Below are 20,291 nucleotides of genomic sequence, written 5' to 3' on the forward strand. Positions count from 1 at the left end.
TCCTAATTTGAGGAAGGACATCCTTGCCAATGAGGCAGTGCAGCGTAGGTTCACCAGGTTAATCCACAGGATGGCGGGACTGTCGTATGAGGAAAGATTGGAAAGACTGGGCTTGTATTCACTGGGGTTTAGAAGGATGAGAGGGAATCTTATAGAGACGTATAAAATTATGAAAGGACTGGACAAGCTAGATGCAGGAAAAATGTTCCCAATGTTGGGGGAGTCCAGAACCAGGGGCCACAGTCTTAGAATAAAGGGGAGGCCATTTAAAACTGAGGTGAGAAAAAAAAAAATTACCCAGAGAGTTGTGAATTTGTGGAATTCTCTGCCACAGAGGGCAGTGGAGGCCAATTCATTGGATGAATTTGAAAGAGAGTTAGATAGAGCTCTAGGGCCTAGTGGAATCAAGGGATATGGGGAGAAGGCAGGCACAGGTTACCGATTGTGGATGATCAGCCATGATCACAATGAATGGCAGTGCTGGCTCGAAAGGCCGAATGGCCTCCTCCTGCACCTATTTTCAATGTTTTCTAGGGAAGTTAAAATTACCTTAATATTCCTACTCATACCTGTGATTTCCATACATATTTGCTCCTCTAATTTCGGTCAACAATTGGGACCCTATAAAGCTTTACCATCCACTCCTCCCAGCATTTCCTCTGATGGATTTGTAGGGAATAGAAGGATATGGTTCATGTGCAGGCAGTGGTTTAGTTAACCCATCATGTTTGGCAAAGACACAGTGGGTGAAAGGCTCTGTCTCTCTGCTGGACGGCTCTATGTTCTTCAGCACTGCATGATGTCCTCCCTGATCAATATCATCCCTCCCCATTGTCTCCTACCTCCACCTCCATCACAGCTGTAACATCTATAACCTGGAGCATTCAGCTGCTCATCCTGCCCATCCCTTAACCACCTTTCCGTAAGAGCTATAATATCAGAATCCCTTGTGCCTGTACACACCGAGCCCATCTGCCTTACCTGTCAGGCCTCCTGTATTAAATAAATGCGGTTCAGCCTGTCATACCTTCCCTTGCTTCCTGTCCTGCCTCTGCCTGTCTTGTTAACTAGTCTTGCTTACTCGAGCCTCTACATTTGCTTCAACCTTCACATCTGCCACATTACAACTTTGCACCCCAACCCCCCCCACCCCAGCCTCCCGCCACCACCCCAACCCCCCCCAACCTGCTCCCAACCCCCCCCACCCCCGCCATCACCCCAACCCCCCACCATCACCCCAACCCTCCACCATCACCCCAACCCCCTGCCACCACCCCAACCCCCCGCCACCACCCCAACCTGCTCTCACCCCCCACCACCACCCCTGCCATCACCCCAACCCCCGACCTGCTCCCACCCCCCGCCACCACCCCAACCCCCCCCACCACCCCAACCCACCCCCACAACCTGCTCCCACCCCCGCCACCACCCCAACCCTCCACCATCACCCCAACCCCCCCCCGCTAGACAAGTTCAAATTGTCCTGAATGGCTTTCAACAATAGTCCCTACCAGGACATTGGCCCACCTCGCCAGTTCATGCCCAAACCAGCCGTCTTGTACCCACAAGGGATCCCAATGGTCTTGCCTTGCTTGTACCAGTTCTTCAGCCACACATTAATTTGCCTTATCCTCCTATTCCTACCCTCACTAGCACCTGACGTAAACTAGAGATCAGAACCTTGAGGTCTTGTATTTTAACCTTCTTCCTAACTCCTTATGTTTACTCTGCACATCCACATTCTTTTTTCTACCTGTGTCATTGTGGCACGGTGGCACAGCGGTAGAGTTGTTGCCTAACAGCGCCAGAGACCCAGGTTCCATCCCATATACAGGTGCTGTCTGTATGGAGTTTGTACGTTCTCCCCGTGACCACGTGGGTTTTCTCCGAGATCATCGGTTTCCTCCCACACCCCAAAGATGTACAGGTTTGTAGGTTAATTGGCTTGGTAAATGTAAAAATTGTCCCTGATTGGGTGTCGGATACTGTTAATGTGCGGGGATCACTGGTCGGTGCGGACTCAGTGGGCCACAAGGCCTGTTTCCGCGCTGTATCTCTAAAACCAAAAACGTTGGTATCAATATGTATTTGCTGTGCTTAAACCTTTTTATTAATGTGCATTTTATGCCTGCTTCACTGAGTTGGGTCTGGTGACTTCTAACATTGTAAGATATGTGACGATGTTTTGGAATCTGATGGACATTGTTCTGTACATCTGTCAGATTCAGGTGTAAAACTAGTGCAGATAACATGCACCAATTTTCATTCAACCTCTGCTGAGAATCACCAGTTTCTGGACCAAAATACGTGGTCAAATTAATTGCTAGTGGAGCATACATTTTTAACTTTATAATCACTTGTTGTCAAAGATAATCGAGCAGAGCAAGATAGACCACCCGACCCTACAAACCGTAGTGTGTCATGGCACCATTTTAGAAGGCAGAAACTTGCAGAAACATTTTTAAAGAAAAAGAACAAAAATCTGTGAATTGATAGATGAGATATATTCTGCATTTTAATAGTATCATCACACATACTGTTCCCCCAAAACTGATTACACTGCGAGAGGCAGAGCGAACGGCGGGTTTTGCCTACTAAAATGGTAGATGTTACACTCCTTTACGTACTACACTTCAGTATAGGCGATTTCAATGGAGTGGTTCATCTTGCTCCTCTAGTATCTTTGCTTGTTGTCAAATCATTAACCTGACCTACCTCCTCTAATCCAGGCAGCATCATTCTGGTAAAGCTCTTTTGCATCCTTCCCAAAGTCTCAATGTCCTTCTTGTAATGGAGTGACCAGAAATGCACACAACACTCCAAATGGCCCTAATCAAAGTTTTCTAAAGCCTGCATTGTGACTTTCTGTCTCATACTCAATGCCTTGATAGACGAAGGCAACCATGCCATATACCTTCTTTACCACTCTATCTACTTAATATTGCTATTTCCAGCGAGATGGATATTGTCCCTGTTGTCCCTTCAGCTCAATGCTTTAATGGTCCTGTCATTAGCTGTACATTCTCCCCTTACATTGAACGTTCCAAAGTGCAACATCTCACACTTGTTCAGATTAAACCCAATCTGCTGTTTCTCTGCATATATTTGTAAATGAGGAACACCTGCCACATCCTTTGTTAGCCCTTTTCACTGCAAAGGGTGGTGGGTGTATGAAACAAGCTGCCAGAGGAGCTAGTTGAGGCTGGGACTATCGCAATGTTTAAGAAACAGTTAGACAGGCACATGGATAGGACAGGTTTGGAGGGGTATAGGCCAAATGCAGGCATCTGGGACTAGTGCAGCTGGGACATGTTGGTCAGTGTGGAAGTTCGGACGAAGGACCTGTTTCCACGCTGTGTGACTCTAAATTGCTGTGTCTTCTGTACAGTTATTCCCATCTCCCAGCACTTGGTTCACAGTCCTCGATGCTTCAGCCATTCAAGTGGTCATCTCAACATTCGTTAGATGCTGTCAGCTACCCAGCCACAACCCCTCCCCAAGACAGCATATCCCAGGTGCTTACCACTCTCTGGGTAAAGGAGGTCCCCCCTAAACCCTTTCAAATCTCTCGCCCCTTACCCTGTATTTATGCTCTCTAGTTTTAACTGCCCCTGATATGGGGTAGGTTTCCTCCAGTCTAATCTATCTGAACCTCTCAAAATTTTATATATTTCCATCATGTCCCAAACTACCTTTGCCAGGTCCTTCCTTATGTTAATAAAATTTACCTTCCCCCTATTAAAGAACTTTATTACTGGTACATTCCAGCCTTTTCCATAACCACTTTAAAATATACAGTCATAGGGTCTCTGCGTCCTGAATGCTTGCCCAATGGCACTTCCTCCACTTGACCACTACATTTTCCAAGGTAAGCTCGTGATGCTCCTTCTCTTGTTAGTCTATCTATCTACTGCGACAAAATGCTCTCCTGGCCCCACTTCAAATTCTGTCTCCTCTGAGTCTTTGTCACAAAGGCAATCCCAGTTAATATTCAGGAAAATAAAATCCCCCAGAAAAATGAGTACATTTTTATTGCATCTCTGACATCTTCCCACTTATCTGTTCCTATCTCCTGTAGACTGTTGGGAGGTCTATAAGAAAATAACTGCAGATGCTGGTACAAAGGTATTTATTCACAAAGTGCTGGAGTAACTCAGCAGGTCGGGCAGCATCTCGGGAGAGAAGGAATGGGTGACGTTTCGGGTCGAGACCCTTCTTCAGACTGTTGGGAGGTCTGTTGTACACCCCAAGAAAGTGACGATCCCCTGTCTTGTTTCTAATCTCTACCCATATGGCCTCATTTGATATCTTCCCTCAATAATTTGGTTTAGAGACACAGCATAGAATGGGGCTCTTTGGCCCACTATGTCCACGCCGACCATCGATCACCAATTCGCACCAGTTTTGTTATCCCACTTTCACTTCAACCAGGGTCAGCCCAGAGACCAATTATCCGACAAACCAGCACGTCCTTGGAATGTTGGGCAAAACCGGAGCATCCACGGGAAACCTATGCAGTCACAGAGAGAACATGCAAACTCCACACAGACAGCATCCCAGGTCAGGATTGAACCTGGGTGTCTACCAACTGTGCCACAGTGCCACCCTCTGCCTAACAGTGCAACCGTTGACTACCAATACAGTGGCTCCTCTTCTTTTACTCCCCCATCTGAAAATCTTATAACCCTGGGATACTGAGCTGCCTGTCCTTCAATCAAATCGCAGGGATGGCCACGGTATCTTGAATCCATGTTCATTTGTGCTCATCTCCTTCACTAGATCTCCCTTTAAGTCCACAGGGACCCAGAGACGGCTCGGTCCACAGCTCCAGTAATTTATTCAGCACCAGTGCTCTGCTTATTGTAATTTCCCCATCCCTTACAATTCCTGATTTACAGCGATTTATTTGATGTTGTTTGTTTCCTCTACTGTGAAGACTGAGTAAAATATCTATTTAATTCATCTGCTATCTTCTTACTTTCTAATTGTAATCACCAAGACTCATTTCTGAAAGGACTAACACTCACTTTTGTTACCCTTTTCCATCGTTTTAAATATCTGCAGAAACTCTTACCGTCAGTTTTCACATTTTTAGCTACATAATGAAGAGATATTGAGCTAGCTCTTGACGTGAAAACTTGGCACGTTCAAAACGAATACTCACCCTCTCCTTCCATCCCTTCCCACCGATCCCCAACCACCAACTCACCCTCACAAATATGCACACACTCACAAACAAGATCTCTCCAGAGATCTCACTCTCCAGAGATGCTGCCTGTCCCGCTGAGTTACTCCAGCATTTTGTGTCTGTCCTCACACACAAGATCAGTTGTGTAAAGTTACGAGGCTGGGGAGTGGTTATGTTTCCATGTGGTAAGAGGTGATATATTGATTATGGTAGGGTAGAAAATACAATAAAATGCGACACAGATTCTGCACAATAGAACCTTGAAGAAATGTGCCCTTGTTTTACACAAAAGTTAAACTTTATTTTTGTGTTTTTTTTTATTTTTGTAGAATTTTGCTAATGGCAAAATAATAAAATAGAACAACAACAACTTTGTTTGGTACAACATAAAACATGTCCACGTTAGAACAAAACATAACATATAGAGTCTTTAACTCAGATTTTCATCCACTTTTTCATGCTGCCTTGCACTCTGTAAGATATGAGCTTGGCACGGGTGTCATGGTAATCAGTCTATCTCAAGTCCTTTTCTCTTAGATCCGTGTCAATTGGTGCCAAAGACTGGAAGGTAAGATGCTTTCAACCTTTTCCATCACAAAGTTTAATGGAGCAAACAGTGTACTGAGGAACTGCAGAGATAAATAAAGGGAAATCCTGTTTAAGGCAGAGTCATGAACAGAAATCAAACGTTCAAAACAGGAAGAAAACGAGAGATGTCGATTCAAGTGAATATTTCAGCAATTAGTTATATTCAAGTAATTACAGATTACTTCAGCAAACGTTAGAACAATAGACCTCCATAAAAATAAATAAACCTTGCAATAGTTGCACCTCTGTTTCATTCTACAGAAAACAATACAATGGATCAAGGACCTAATCTTGAATAGTGACTTTTCCTGAATGTTGGACCAACTGTTCGGTACAGTCTGTGCCATCATATCATGGATAAGATAGCACAAATAGGAGCCTCCTGGTCTCAACAGACTCTCCCTTCAACACTAATTCTCCTTTGAAATGTCAATGCTCTTGTCTACTAAACTAATGGAGATTTCAATTCAATTAATTCATCAGCTGAGGAAACATACGACGTTAAAAATAAACGACAACATGTGTTATAAATGCATTTTCCATCATTTTAGATGTAAAAGATAACATCTAACATCATTTGAGGAAATACTTTGCTAATTGTTCAATCAATTTCAAGGGACAATATTAGGTTCCTAATTCCACAATCTAACCAACAGATTAGTTGCAGTCACTATAATCAGTAACGCAACATAAATTACTCTGTTGTTAATATTGGGTTTGAGCGTTAATACTGTTAAATCCAATTATCAAGCGAGGATTAAATATATCAATTGTACCTGAATGGATCTGAAATCATCTGTGCTTTTACACTTTGCAATGGGTCTCCCTTTGGGAGAAGTAAACAACACAATCACACCAATGGGCTGAAGATAGACACAAAGTGCTGGAGTATCTCAGCAGGTCAGGCAGCATCTCTGGAGAGAAGGAATGGGTGATGTTTCAGGATGAGATCCACCTTCAGACCCGAAACATCACCCACTCCTTCTCTCCTGAGATGCTGCCTGTCCTGCTGAGTTACTCCAGCATTTTGTGTCGATCTTCAGTGCAAACCAGCACCTGCAGGTTTATTCTTCGTACACACCCATGAGCCAGTTATGATCAATACTACCTCCCTGAGGTTGCTATCTAAAATCAAGTCAGTATTTGCCTTAAAGTCCCTCGAATAAACACAACTGAGAAGCTTTTATTCCCCCCCCCCCCCCCCCCATCTGACCACTACCTATACGCTTCTGCTGTTGGATCTTTGGCTGAAATCAGTTCCACGTGATTAATATCTGATCTAAATGCTGCCAAATACTTTTGATGGAAATGTTTCATTCACAACCATGACTATAAATGTGTAGTAAGTGCAACTTTTAATTGGCTTTAATCCTTTTACTTCTTCACATTGAATAAAGAAGGTGCTGCAGGTATTCAAAATAAAAGTTAAATTGTTTGCAGATTCTCCCAATAAACTCTGTTGACTAGCTGAGTGGCAAAATGAAGAGCTGAATGGGGGAATACTGAGGATAAGCCTATCTCATTTACGAGCTAATTTTAGAAAATTAAATACCCACCGAGGCCACTAAAGAGGAAACAAGATATGGAGTAATAACGTAGACACCAAAAGCTGGAGTAACTCAGCAGCAGCATCTCTGGAGAGAAGGAATCGGTGACATTTCAGGTCATAGAAACATAGAAAATAGATGCAGGAGGAGGCCATTTGGCCCTTCGAGCCAGCACCACCATTCATTGTGATCATGGCTGATCATCCACAATCAGTAACCTGTGCCTGCCTGCTCCCCATATCCCTTGATTCCACTAGCCCCTAGAGCTCTATCTAACTCTCTTTTAAATTCATCCAGTGAATTGGCCTCCACTGCCTTCTGTGGCAGAGAATTCCACAAATTCACAACTCTCTTGGTGAAAATGTTTCTTCTCACCTCAGTTTTAAACTGAGACCCTTCTTCAGTAAGAAACCTGAATGTATTTACAGCAACAATGATTTCTTTGGACAATATAGCAGCTGCAAAGCCTTATATCTTTCAGATACAACAATGTAAGATTAGCATTTGGAGAATTGCAGAACCCCATTTGATGTTTTATCAAGTTTGGACAATCCTCGGCTAATTTTCACTGTAAATATGGGAACTAACTTAGTCTGTCAGTGCAAGCAAACTATCAGTAAGTCTAAAAGATTGGCAGAACTTATTTCCAACTTTGAGAATACTTAAGGGTTCTTCTTCAAAATGATCTGTGAAGTGAATCCTTGGTCAGTGTGGGAAGCCAGCGAAAAAATTGTTGGAACCGCTGACAAAGATATTGCATCACCTTCAGCCACGGAGGAGGTACTGGAAGACTGGAAGGTGTAAATGTTATACCTTTATTTAACAAGGGCTGCAAGAACAAGGCAGAGAACGACAGACCAGTGAGATTGACATCAGGCAATTACTGGAGGGGTTTCTGAAGGGCCGGTTCTACCAGCATGTGGATAGTTAAGGAATGACGAGGGATAGTCAGGATGGTTTTGTACGCAAAATCGTGTATCACAAATTTGATTTTTTGAAGAGGGCACCAAGAGAATAGACAATGGCCGCACAGTGGAGGTTGTCTATATGGACTTTAGCCAGGGTTTTGCAGTAGCATGGTCGGCTGGTCCAGACGGTTAGGTGGGATTCTGGGAGGGTTAGCCAACTGGAATAAAAATGGGCTTTAAGGAAGGAGTCAGAGGGTGGAAGTGGGGGGTTGTTTTTCTGACTGTGACCAGTGGTATGCTACAGGGATTTGTGTTGGGTCTACTGTTGTTTGTCATCTACATATATAATTTAGATGACAATACCATTAACGTGATTAGTGAATGTGTTTATTGTTGGTGGTTTATTTGGTTCACTGGTGGTAGAGTGGACTGTGAGGAAGGCTATCTAAGTTTACAAAAAGATCTGGATCAACAGGACGGTCACGGTGGCGCAGCGGTAGAGTTGCTGCCTTACAGTGAATGCAGCGCCGGAGGCCCGGGTTCGATCCCGACTACGGGTGCTGTCTGTACGGAGTTTGTACGCTCTCCCCGTGACCTGCGTGAGTTTTCTCCAAGATCTTCGGTTTCCTCCCACACTCCAAAGACGTACAGGTTTGTAGGTTAATTGGCTTGGTAAATGTAAAAATTGTCCCTAGTGGGTGTAGGATAGTGTTAATGTGCGGGGATCGCTGGTCGGCGCGGACCCGGTGGGCCGAAAGGGCCTGTTTCCATGCTGTATCTCTAAACTAAACTAAACTTGGGAATTGGCCAAGAAATGGCAAATGGAATTTAATACCGACAAATACGAGCTGATGCATTTTGTCGAGCAGAGATACCTGCACCATTAGATCTTCCTGCTCTCCAGGGCCCTGCCATGTACTGTGTTAAACCAGGGTAGGACTTACACAGTAAATGGTAGGACTGGAGATTGCTTTAGAACAGAGAGACCTTGAGGTAAAGGTACACATTTCTCTGAAAGTAGCAACAAATGTAAACAGAATAATGTGCTTCGCTTCATCAGTAAGGGTATTGAGTCCAAGAGTTGATATGCCTCAGCTGTAGCTGCACAAGAGGTTGGTGAGACCACATTTGGAGAAAAGTATGCAGTTCTAGTCACCCAGCTACTGGAAGGGTCTCGACCCAAAACGTCACCCATTCCTTCTCACCTGAGATGCTGCCTGACCTGCTGAGTTACTCCAGCATTTTGTGAAATAAATACCAGCTATTGGAAAGATGTCATTAAGCTGGAAAGGGTGCAGAGAAGTATTCACCAGGATACGACAATTACTCAAGGACTTGAGTTATAGGGAGAGGCTGGATGAGGTAGCCCTTTTCTCCTGGAGTGCATAAAGCTGAGGAGATGATCTTGTTGAGGTAGACAAAGTCATGAGGGACATAGATGAGGTGAATGATCACAGTATCTTCCCTAGCATAGAGCAGCCCAGAACTACAGGCCACTTAAGGTGAAAGGAGAAAGACTTAAGAGATGGGAGGGGCAATCTCCTTGCCTAGAGGGTGGTGCGATGATATAGTGATCTGTTGGTGGGCGCAATGGAGACGTTCAAAAGACACTTAGACAATTTCATGGATAGGAAAGGTTTGGTGGAATATGAAAACTTTCTGCTTTTTAATTTCAAGGAATAAAATTCAGCCAGGACCTTCTCAACCACAGATAGATTCATAGAGTTTGTGCAGCATTAAAACGGTTCCTTTGGACCATCATGCCATGCTGACCATTAAGCTTGGGTATAATAATCCCCTTGCCTATATTAGTTCGATATCCCTCTGAGACTTGTTTAGTTAACCCCTGTCAAGATGCCACCTAAATGGTGTTACTGTTTCAGCCTCCGCCAGGCATCTCCTCTGGCAGCTCACTCTAGATAGCAACTACTCTTTACCCCTCAGACCCTTTTCAAATCTTCTCTCTCTCACCTTCCCTCGAGTGTTAGACACCTCGAGCAATCATTGGTATCCACCCCATCCATGGCTTTCACAGATTTATATACAACTATCACTCAACCTCTCAATTTCTATTGCTTAAGGGAAAATTATTTAAGCCAACTTTAGATAGTTCCTCTGTCCTTCTCTTCCCCTCCCCCTTCCCAGTTCTCCCTCTCTCTTCCTGTCTCCACCTATATCATTCCTTTGTGGAATTCTGTGGAATTCTCTGCCTCAGAAGGCAGTGGAGGCCAATTCTCTGAATGCATTCAAGAGAGAGCTACATAGAGCTCTTAAGGATAGCGGAGTCAGGGGGTATGGGGAGAAGGCAGGAACGGGGTACTGATTGAGAATGATCAGCCATGATCACATTGAATGGCGGTGCTGGCTCGAAGGGCCGAATGGCCTCCTCCTGCACCTATTGTCTATTGTCTATTGCCCCTCCTGACATCAGTCCGAAGAAGGGTCTCGACCCGAAACGTCGCCCATTCCTTCTCTCCTGAGATGCTGCTTGACCTGCTGAGTTACCCCAGCATTTTGTGAAATAAATACCTTCGATTGGTACCAGCATCTGCAGTTATTTTCTTACAATACATAAGCCTACCCAATCTCTCCTAACAACTCAAGGCCACCAATCCAGGCAGCATTTTTGTGAGTTTCATCTGCACCTTTATATCTTCATCACATGCTTCTTGTAAAGTAGTGACCAGAACTACACTTGGGAGTATTGTGCACAGTTCCTGTTTCCCACTCGATAGAAAGGATATGTAGCTAGAAGGGATGCAGAAAATGTTTTGTACAATTGTAATATGATGCCCCAGCTCTTATACTCAAAGCCTCGGCCATGAAGGCAAGTGTGTCATACGCCTTCCTCAGTGGTTTCTGACATCCAATAATTATTCTTCATTAGTGATAATTGAGAACAAGTTAGAAAACACAACAATTTTTCCTGTATTCGCCTCCCCTTTAACTCCATCTTTATACTCCCTCCCCCCCCAACTACTTAGTTTAAAGCCACACTTGTAGCACTAGCAAACCTGCCTGCCAGAATGTTGGTCCCCCTCCAGTTAAGGTGTAACCCGTCCCTTTTGTACAGGTCACCTCTACCCCAGAAGAGATCCCAGTGGTCTATAAATCTAAATCCCTGCTCCCTGCACCAGCCCCTCAGCCATACATTCATATCCCCGATCTCTCTGTTCCTGCCCTCACCAGCACGAGGTACAGGTAGCAGTCCAGAGACAACCACCTTCGATGTCCTACTTCTCAGTCTTCTTCCTAACTCTCTAAACTCACCTTACAGGACCTCCTTCCTCTTCAAAAGGCATTTGGCACATTGGCCTTCATCAGTCAGAGTATTGAGTATAGACGTTAGGAGGTCATGGTGCAGTTGTATGACATTGGTGAGGTCACATTTAGAGTATTGTGTTCTGTTCTGGGCATCATGTTATAGGAAAAATGTTGTCAAGCTGGAAAGGGTACAGAAAAGATTCATGAAGATGTTGTCAGGACTAGAGGGTGTGAGCTATCAGGAGAGGTTGAGTAGACTGGAACTCTATTCCTTGGCGCGCAGGAGGATGAGGGATGATTTTATAGACGTGTATAAAATTATGAGAGGAATAGATCAGGTAGATTCACAGTCTCTTGCCCAGAGTAGGTGAATCGAGGACCAGCGGACAGAGGTTTAAGTTGAAGGGGAAAAGATTGAATAGGAATCTGAGGGGTAACCTTCTCACACAAAGCATGGTACATGTTTGGAACAAGCTGCCAGAGGAGGTAGTTGAGGCAGGAACCATTCCATCATTTAAGAAACAGTTAGACAGGTACATGGATAGGACAGGTTTGGAGGGATATGGACCAAACGTGGGCCGAAGGGCCTGTTTCCATGCTGTATCATGACTCTATCACAACAAAAGTAATCTGCTTGATTTACACCCCATCCATTACTGTGATTGTTCTGTATGTCATTTGCAAAAACACTGAAGCAACATATGCTTTGACATATCCCCCAATCTTATGTCTGCTATTTTCCACAAGAACATGATAAGCAAGGACATGGAAAACCCATCTCCATCAGCTACTGATCTATACAACTCTCTATCTCCCAACTAGACAGGACAACATGGCCTACCATTTCCAATCATCCCATGCTGTCAAATAAACAGTATTCTCATTGAAATTTCTGTTTAAAGAATAAATTAAAATGTTCAACTAAAATATGTTTTTCTGAGATCCCTTCAGCCTATTGCTGGCTTGGTCATAGCAATGACCAGAGAATTATTCCCTCATTCTCGCAGAGCCCAGGGCAGATGAATGGTTGTCAATCCTTGAATTGTGTGGGTAAACATTGGGGACAAAAGCGAGTGAAAGTTCTTTCTCCATTTTAAAGCAGCCACGTGATCTCTGAGCGGCACTGTTTAGTTTAGTTTAGAGATACAGTGTAGAAACAGGCCCTTCAGCCCATCGAGTCCACACCGACCAGCGATCCCCGCACATTTAAACACTATCCTACGCTAGGGGAAATTTTTACAATTATACCAAGCCAATTAACCTATAAACCTGTACATCTTTGGAGGGCGTGGGAGGAAACCGAAGATCAAGTAGAAAACCTACGCAGGTCACGGGGATAAGGTACAAACTCCATACAGACAAGCACCCATAGTCAGGATGGAACCCGGGTCTCTGGCGCTGTTAGCGCTGTAAGGCAGCAACTCTACCGCTGCGCCACCGTGCAGCCACAGTTGGGTGGGAAATTACACTCATCAAAAGATCAATGGTCACATTCATGATAAATGAACAAAGGCAGCAATTACAAACTATTACTAACCTATTCTCAAACTATAATAACCAATTAACATTCATCTCCTCTGCTAAACCTCAACATGTGAAACCTCATCATTTATTTGTTACATCACCAATTATAATTAATGATCTTCTGATCAGGCTCAATGTTGGTACTGCAAACTGACTAGTGAACTAAACAGATAAGTAAATAGAAAACCTGCAGACAGCAGCTCCCAAATGCACCATTGTCTGTCAAGAGATCTCTCACAAACCTGAGGCTTCTTCAATGCTAAAAAAGCTATCAATCAGACCTACTGCTTAAATAGCAAAAAGCCCTGAGTCAACCATGCAGCATGTTTAAAAGACTTCTCTTACTGCCAACAAAAAAACTATTTTGTCCCATCTGAATGCTGCCGAACAACTATCACCAGCAGCATTAAACCAAAAGGAGCAGCCTACCATGTGCAGGACCTATTTACTAATATTTGTATGATATAAATGTCAGGAAGGCTGAGCTGATGGCAAACCTTCTGAAATTTTCTTTATGCAAATGTAATTTTTAATTATAAGAATGCATAGAAGGCAAAGTGCAATAACTAACTAACGATAACTTTACTTTACCATAAGCAGTGGGGAAAAATGAAAAGTCACTAAGAATTCCCATCTAAAAAGACACAATTGAGGCAGCCAGGAGCAATTGAAGGTAGACACAAAATGCTGGAGTAACTCAGCGGGTCAGGCAGCATCTCTGGAGAGAAGGAATGGGTGACGTTTCGGGTCGAGACCCTTCTTCAGACTGATGTCAGGGGGGCGGGACAAAGAAAGATATAGGTGGAGACAGGAAGACAGTGGGAGAACTGGGAAGGGGGAGGGGAAGAGAGGGACCGAGGAGCTATCTAACGTTAGAGAAGTCAGTGTTCATACCGCTGGGCTGTAAGCTGCCCAAGCGAAATATGAGGTGCTATTCCTCCAATTTGCGGTGGGCCTCACTATGATACTGGAGGAGGCCCAGGCCAGGAGCAATGTATCCTTGTCTGCATTTTTATAGATGGACATACTGACTTTATCGAGGGCAAGTTGGGAAGCTGGTGGTGAAGGTTGTCATTCCAATTTAATTGCCTAATTTCCAGACGACAGGGTCATAGGTAAATATCAGAACTTAAATCTCTCTTCTGAGAGTCACTGCCAGGCGTTTAAAAAAATTGCACCAAGAATAATCAAGGAGATATCGGCAACTCTGGGCGATCACGGTGGCACAGCGGTAGAGTTGCTGCCTTATAGCAAATGCAGCGCCGGACTACGGGTGCTGTCTGTACGGAGTTTGTACTTTCTCCCCGTGACCAGTGAAGATTTCTCTGAGATCTTCGGTTTCCTCCCACACTCCAAAGACGTGCAGGGTTGTAGGTTTATTGGCTTGGTAAATGTAAAAATTGTCCCTAGTGGGTATAGGATAGTGTTAATGTGCTGGGATCGCTGGTCGGCGCGGATGGAATGGAAGGCATTTAAAGGTTGCATGGATGAACTACAACAAGTGTTCATCCCAGTTTGGCAAAAGAACAAACCAGGAAAGGCAGTGCATCTGTGGCTAACAAGGGAAATCAAGGATAGTATTAAAACAAAAGATGAAGCATACAGATTAGCCAGAAAAAGTAGCATACCATAGGACTGGGAGAAATTCAGAGTCCAGCAGAGGAGGACAAAGGGCTTAATTAGGAAAGGGAAAATAGATTATGAGGGGAAAACTGGCAAGGAACATAAAAACTGACTGCAAAAGCTTTAAAGATATGTGAAGAGAAAAAGAGTAGTTAAGACAAATGTAGGTCCCTTGCAGTCGGAAACAGGTGAATTGATCATAGGGAACAAGGAGATGGCAGACCAATTGAACAAATACTTTGGTTCTGTCTTCACTAAGGAAGACATAAACCGTCTGCCGGAAATAGCGGGGGACCGGGGGTCTAATGAGATGGAGGAACTGAGGGAAATCCAGGTTAGTCGGGAAGTGGTGTTAGGTAAATTAAATGGATTAAAGGCAGATAAATCCCCAGGGCCAGATAGGCTGCATCCCAGAGTGCTTAAGGAAGTAGCCTCAGAAATAGTGGATGCATTAGTGATAATTTTTCAAAACTCCTTAGATTCTGGAGTAGTTCCTGAGGACTGGAGGGTAGCTAATGTAACCCCACTTTTTAAAAAGGGAGGGAGAGAGAAAACGGGGAATTATAGACTAGTTAGCCTAACATCGGTAGTGGGGAAAATGCTAGAGTCAGTTATTAAAGATGTGATAGCATCACATTTGGAAAGTGGTGAAATCATCGAACAAAGTCAGCATGGATTTACAAAAGGCAAATCATGTCTGACGAATCTTATAGAATTTTTCGAGGATGTAACTAGTAGAGTGGATAAGGGAGAACCAGTCGATGTGTTATATCTGGACTTTCAGAAGGCCTTCGACAAGGTCCCACATAGGAGATTGGTGTACAAACTTAAAGCACACGGTATTGAGGGTTCAGTGTTGAGGTGGATAGAAAATTGGTTGGCGGACAGGAAGCAAAGAGTAGGAATAAACGGGTCCTTTTCGGAATGGCAGGCAGTGACTAGTGGGGTACCGCAAGGCTCAGTGCTGGGACCCCAGTTATTTACAGTGTATATTAATGATTTGGACGAGGGAATTGAATGCAACATCTCTAAGTTTGCAGATGACACGAAGCTGGGTGGCAGTGTTAGCTGTGAGGAGGATGCTAGGAGGCTGCAGAGTGACTTGGATAGATTAGGAGAGTGGGCAAATGCATGGCAGATGCAATATAATGTGGATAAATGTGAGGTTATCCACTTTGGCGGCAAGAACAGGAAAGCAGAGTATTACCTGAATGGTGAACGATTAGGAGAAGGGGAGATGCAACGTGACCTGGGTGTCATGGTGCACCAGTCATTGAAAGCAAGCATGCAGGTGCAGCAGGCAGTGAAGAAAGCGAATGGTATGTTGGCATTCATAGCGAGGGGATTTGAGTTTAGGAGCAGGGAGGTTCTACTGCAGTTGTACAGGGCCTTGGTGAGACCGCACCTGGAGTATTGTGTGCAGTTTTGGGCTCCTAATCTGAGGAAAGACGTTCTTGCCTTAGAGGGAGTACAGAGAATGTTCACTAGATTGATCCCTGGGATGGCGGGACTTTCATATGAAGAAAGACTGGATAGACTAGGCTTGTACTCGCTGGAATTTAGAAGAATGAGGGGGGATCTTATAGAAACATATAAAATTCTTAAGGGGTTGGAGAGGCTAGATGCGGGAAGATTGTTCCCGATGTTGGGGGAGTCCAGAACCAGGAGTCACAGCTTAAGGATAAGGGGGAAGTCTTTTAGGACCGAGATGAGAAAACATTTCTTCACACAGAGAGTGGTGAGTCTGTGGAATTCTCTGCCACAGAAGGTAGTTGAGGCCAGTTCATTGGCTATATTTAAGAGGGAGTTAGATTTGGCCCTTTTTGCTAAAGGGATCAGGGGATATGGAGAGAAGGCAGGTACAGGTTACTGAGCTGGATGATCAGCCATGATCATATTGAATGGCGGTGCAGGCTCGAAGGGCCGAATGGCCTACTCCTGCACCTATTTTCTATGTTTCTATGACCCGATGGGCCGAAGGGCCTCTTTCCGCGCTGTATCTCTAAACTAAACTAAATGAAGCATGCCATTGTGAGCCATTATTGCTTGGTTGTTGAACTTGCATCTTGCTGTATCTATTTATCTGTATCTATCCCCAGTCGAGAGTCAAAAGCCAAAAGGCCATTCTCAGAACAACTGACACCATGGCGTAAACATGTGAATGTTCATAAGTGATAGGAGCAGAATTAGGCCATTCGGCCCGTCAAGTCTACTCCGCCGATAGACACAAAAAGCTGAAGTAACTCAGCAGGACAGACAGCATCTCTGGAGAGAAGGAATGGGTAACGTTTCGTGTCAAGACCCGTCTATCCCGCCATTCGATCATGGCTGATCTATCTTCCCTTCTCAACCCCATTCTCCTGCCTTCTCCCCATAACCCCTGACGCCCATACTAATCGATGTATACGCCATTACAGTGTAAACCCTATGATTGTGGAGACCGTCACACAATGCTCACACCATGAACTATGTCTTTTTTGACAAACCAGCAGTTCCTTGTATCTGCATGAACTAAGTACAGCCATGTCACAAAGGTGAAGTCCTTTGATCTGAGTTTTCTTGATCTTTCAAAATGCCCACTACATCCGTGGGGACTTTGTTAACGAAGCCCTCATGTGAAAAGAAATAAAGACAAAAGTGAGAAAATAGTGATTGTGTGGTCTTGGGCTGCTGCAAGTCTTATGGTTGATGGCATTTATGGCCGATACCTTTGTGCTTCAGGATGACCATACAAATTGTTCTGTGGTTTCGCAAAGGTGATAAACATCTGGGTAACATCAAAAAGAACTTTAATGGCTCAAGGTAATTCTAAATTGTTTCCTAATACCATTGAACTACAAAGGTCTTGCACTGATTACTGCATACAATTAGGACAACTTGCAAAAAGTTTACACAAAATACATTTCGAAAGTGATTACAATAACTACATTGGAGAATAAAGGTTATTCATGTTAATTCATTACATTCATTAAAGATTCATGTTGATTTATGTCATAGCTATTCCATTTTTTTATTGCTTTGAATACACAACACACTCTTAACAGCAGTGGCAATGAGAGTCAACAACTCTCTTTCAATGCTTGTCATTGTAAACTGCGACTTCAGTCACCACTGCTGCCAAATCAGATCTTAACTGTCCAACTCAAAAGAGGCATTTGTTCTCGAGCCAGTTTAGTCCAATTGGAGATCGTGCTATCAGCTCGCGTAAAGATTACTGAAAGATCAAAGAAATGTGACTTTGATATGTCTACAGTGATCACAAGGGTCCTGTGGTACCCACACACAAACATCATCACTTGGCAGTCAAGGGAGCTTCTATCATTAGACTTATTGAGTAACACAATGGTCACACACCACTCCTGACACAAAAGTCAAAAGCTAAGCACCCAGGGCTCAGGTGGTTTAATATGTTACGGTCAAAGGCTTTCATGTTGTGACCTGGGTTCAAATATTGTCAAAGCTTTGACATCACAGCACCTGTTACCTGAGGTTGACGACTAGGTAGATGACATTTGTCAGCTCAAGGCTCTCTGGCTCATGTGATAGGTACATTTTGTTAAAGTTAAGAGTCCTGAAAACTGCAGAAACTCTTTGCAATGCTTCAAGTGCAACAGTTTTTATTTATTAAAGTTTCTCTTCTAAAGGCCACCTAGCCTTTGACCCAAGCTTCCCTTAACACAAAGGACACACACAACATCATGATGACCCTGTCAACGATTGCCAAGAATTAAAACCTTCTTGATTTACTAACGAATAAATGACTTGCTTCTCCGATTACAGGCCAAATGTGAATCGCCGACAGTCATTTCTGACACAGACACAAAAAGCTGGAGTAACTCAGCGGGTCAGTCAGCATCTCTGGAGAAGGGTCTGGAACCGACACCTCACCGATTCCTTTTCTCCAGAGATGCTGTCTGACCCGCTGAGTTACTCCAATTTTTTGTGTCTATCTTCGGCTTAAACCAGCATCTGCATTTTCTTCCTTGTCATTCCTGACAGTTGCCTGAACCTGTGTACTCAGCTGATTGATGTCAGGTACTAGTATTCATCGCAAGCTAATGCTGCACCCTTCGGCTGACAACCAGGCTTGCAGTGCTGCTGAGACCTTGAAACAGTCCGACAGGTTCCAGGTGTTTTCAGTTAATATCCCCGAAAGACACATTAAAAAAAAAACTTTGCGAATACTAATACTTTTTCATGGCTCTCTATTTCTTTGGGTAGTACTCAGTAATTACATTCAAGAATGGCATCTCCATTAAATTGAATTAAATTGAATACTTTATTGTCACATGTGACAAGCCACAGTGAAATTCTTTACTTGCATACGGGAGATATAGACGTCGATGTAGAGTTTATCTTACTTTTTTGCATCTCTTTCATTCATTGTTCTTTATCTCTCTACGTCATCGTCTTTATCTCTCGTTTCCCTTATTCCCATAACCAGTCTGAAGAAGGGTCTCGACCCGAGACGTCACCCATTCCTTCTCTCCAGAGGTGCTCCCTGACCCGCTGAGTGACTCCAGCTTTTTGTGCTTATCTTTGGTTTAAACCAGCACCTGCAGTTCCTTCCTGCGCAGTACTGAGGCTGAATGAGGAGCCGATGAATGAGGTGAAACACAGACGACCATAAATGAGCGTCAGGGCACTATCCAGGAGGGAGCAGGGAAGTTACAAGCACTTTTACTGTTGCAAAATGTCGTGAAGATGGAGACACAAGATCGATGTCAAAAACAAAATCTGACACCGAGCCACATAAACTGACATTAAAACACAGTCAAAAACCTGGGCAAAAAGATGAAGATTATGCTGTGTCTTAAATGAGAAGAATGAGGAAGAAGAGGAAGAGAGAATCTGAAGTCTGATTTGGATGTTAGGTTTAGTTTAGTTTAGTTTAGAGATACAGAGTGGAAACAGGCCCCTTCGGCCCACCGGGTCCACGCCGACAAGCAATCCCCGCACATTATCCCTATCCTGCACCCACTAGGGACAATCCTTTTACATTTACCAAGCCAATTAACCTACATAACTGTACGTCTTTGGAGTGTGGGAGGAAACCGAAGATCTCGGAGAAAACCCACGCAGGTCACGGGGAGAACGTACAAACTCCGTACAGACAGCACCCGTAGTCAGGATCGAACCCGGGTCTCCGGCGCTGCATTCGCTGTAAGGCAGCAACTCTACCGCTGCACCCCCCCCCCCCCGTGACCGCCCTAAGGTGTGGGGGAAGTGGTGGAGAACGTATCCTGGAGACAAGGGTCCAAAGAGAGAGTGGTCAGCCATAGCTAGGCTTCTGTTGAGGCCACAGTGTCAATGGGGTGGGCACAATGACAATGCAGTGGATGCCAGTGGTGCACAATCTCCCAGTGCCTTGATGTTGTCGTTCCTGATCTCAGGAGCTGTGCGTGTGCAAGTTGCACGTTCCCGCCAGAATCATTTGGCATTCCTTTGGCCTCTCTGGTTTCCTCCCATGCCCCAAAGACGTGCAAATTGGTTGGTTATATATTCCACTCTAATGCCCTGGTGTTCAGGCCTCAGTTTCGGTTTTATTATTGTCACATGTACCGAGGGGCGGTGAAAAGCTTTGTTTTGCTCCCTCTCCAAACAGATCAGATATCCCATACATAAACACAACCAAGTCACGAAGGTAAA

At 44.2% G+C, this 20,291-nt stretch overlaps 1 protein-coding gene across 7 annotated transcripts in view; it reads right to left on the minus strand.

Annotated features, from left to right (window-relative positions):
• Positions 1-5,534: 5,534 nt before the first annotated feature.
• The window catches only part of LOC144603738 (suppressor of tumorigenicity 7 protein homolog), a 196,153-nt gene continuing 181,396 nt past the window's right edge, over positions 5,535-20,291 (minus strand). For all 7 annotated transcript variants that reach the window (XM_078417435.1, XM_078417437.1, XM_078417433.1 and 4 more), the window contains one exon: positions 5,535-5,817. In XM_078417435.1, the coding sequence (XP_078273561.1) occupies positions 5,722-5,817 (96 nt within the window). In that variant the 3' untranslated portion in view covers positions 5,535-5,721. The remainder of the gene's footprint in view (positions 5,818-20,291) is intronic.

Source organism: Rhinoraja longicauda, chromosome 20, assembly GCF_053455715.1.
Source record: "Rhinoraja longicauda isolate Sanriku21f chromosome 20, sRhiLon1.1, whole genome shotgun sequence".
NCBI lineage: Eukaryota > Metazoa > Chordata > Chondrichthyes > Rajiformes > Arhynchobatidae > Rhinoraja > Rhinoraja longicauda.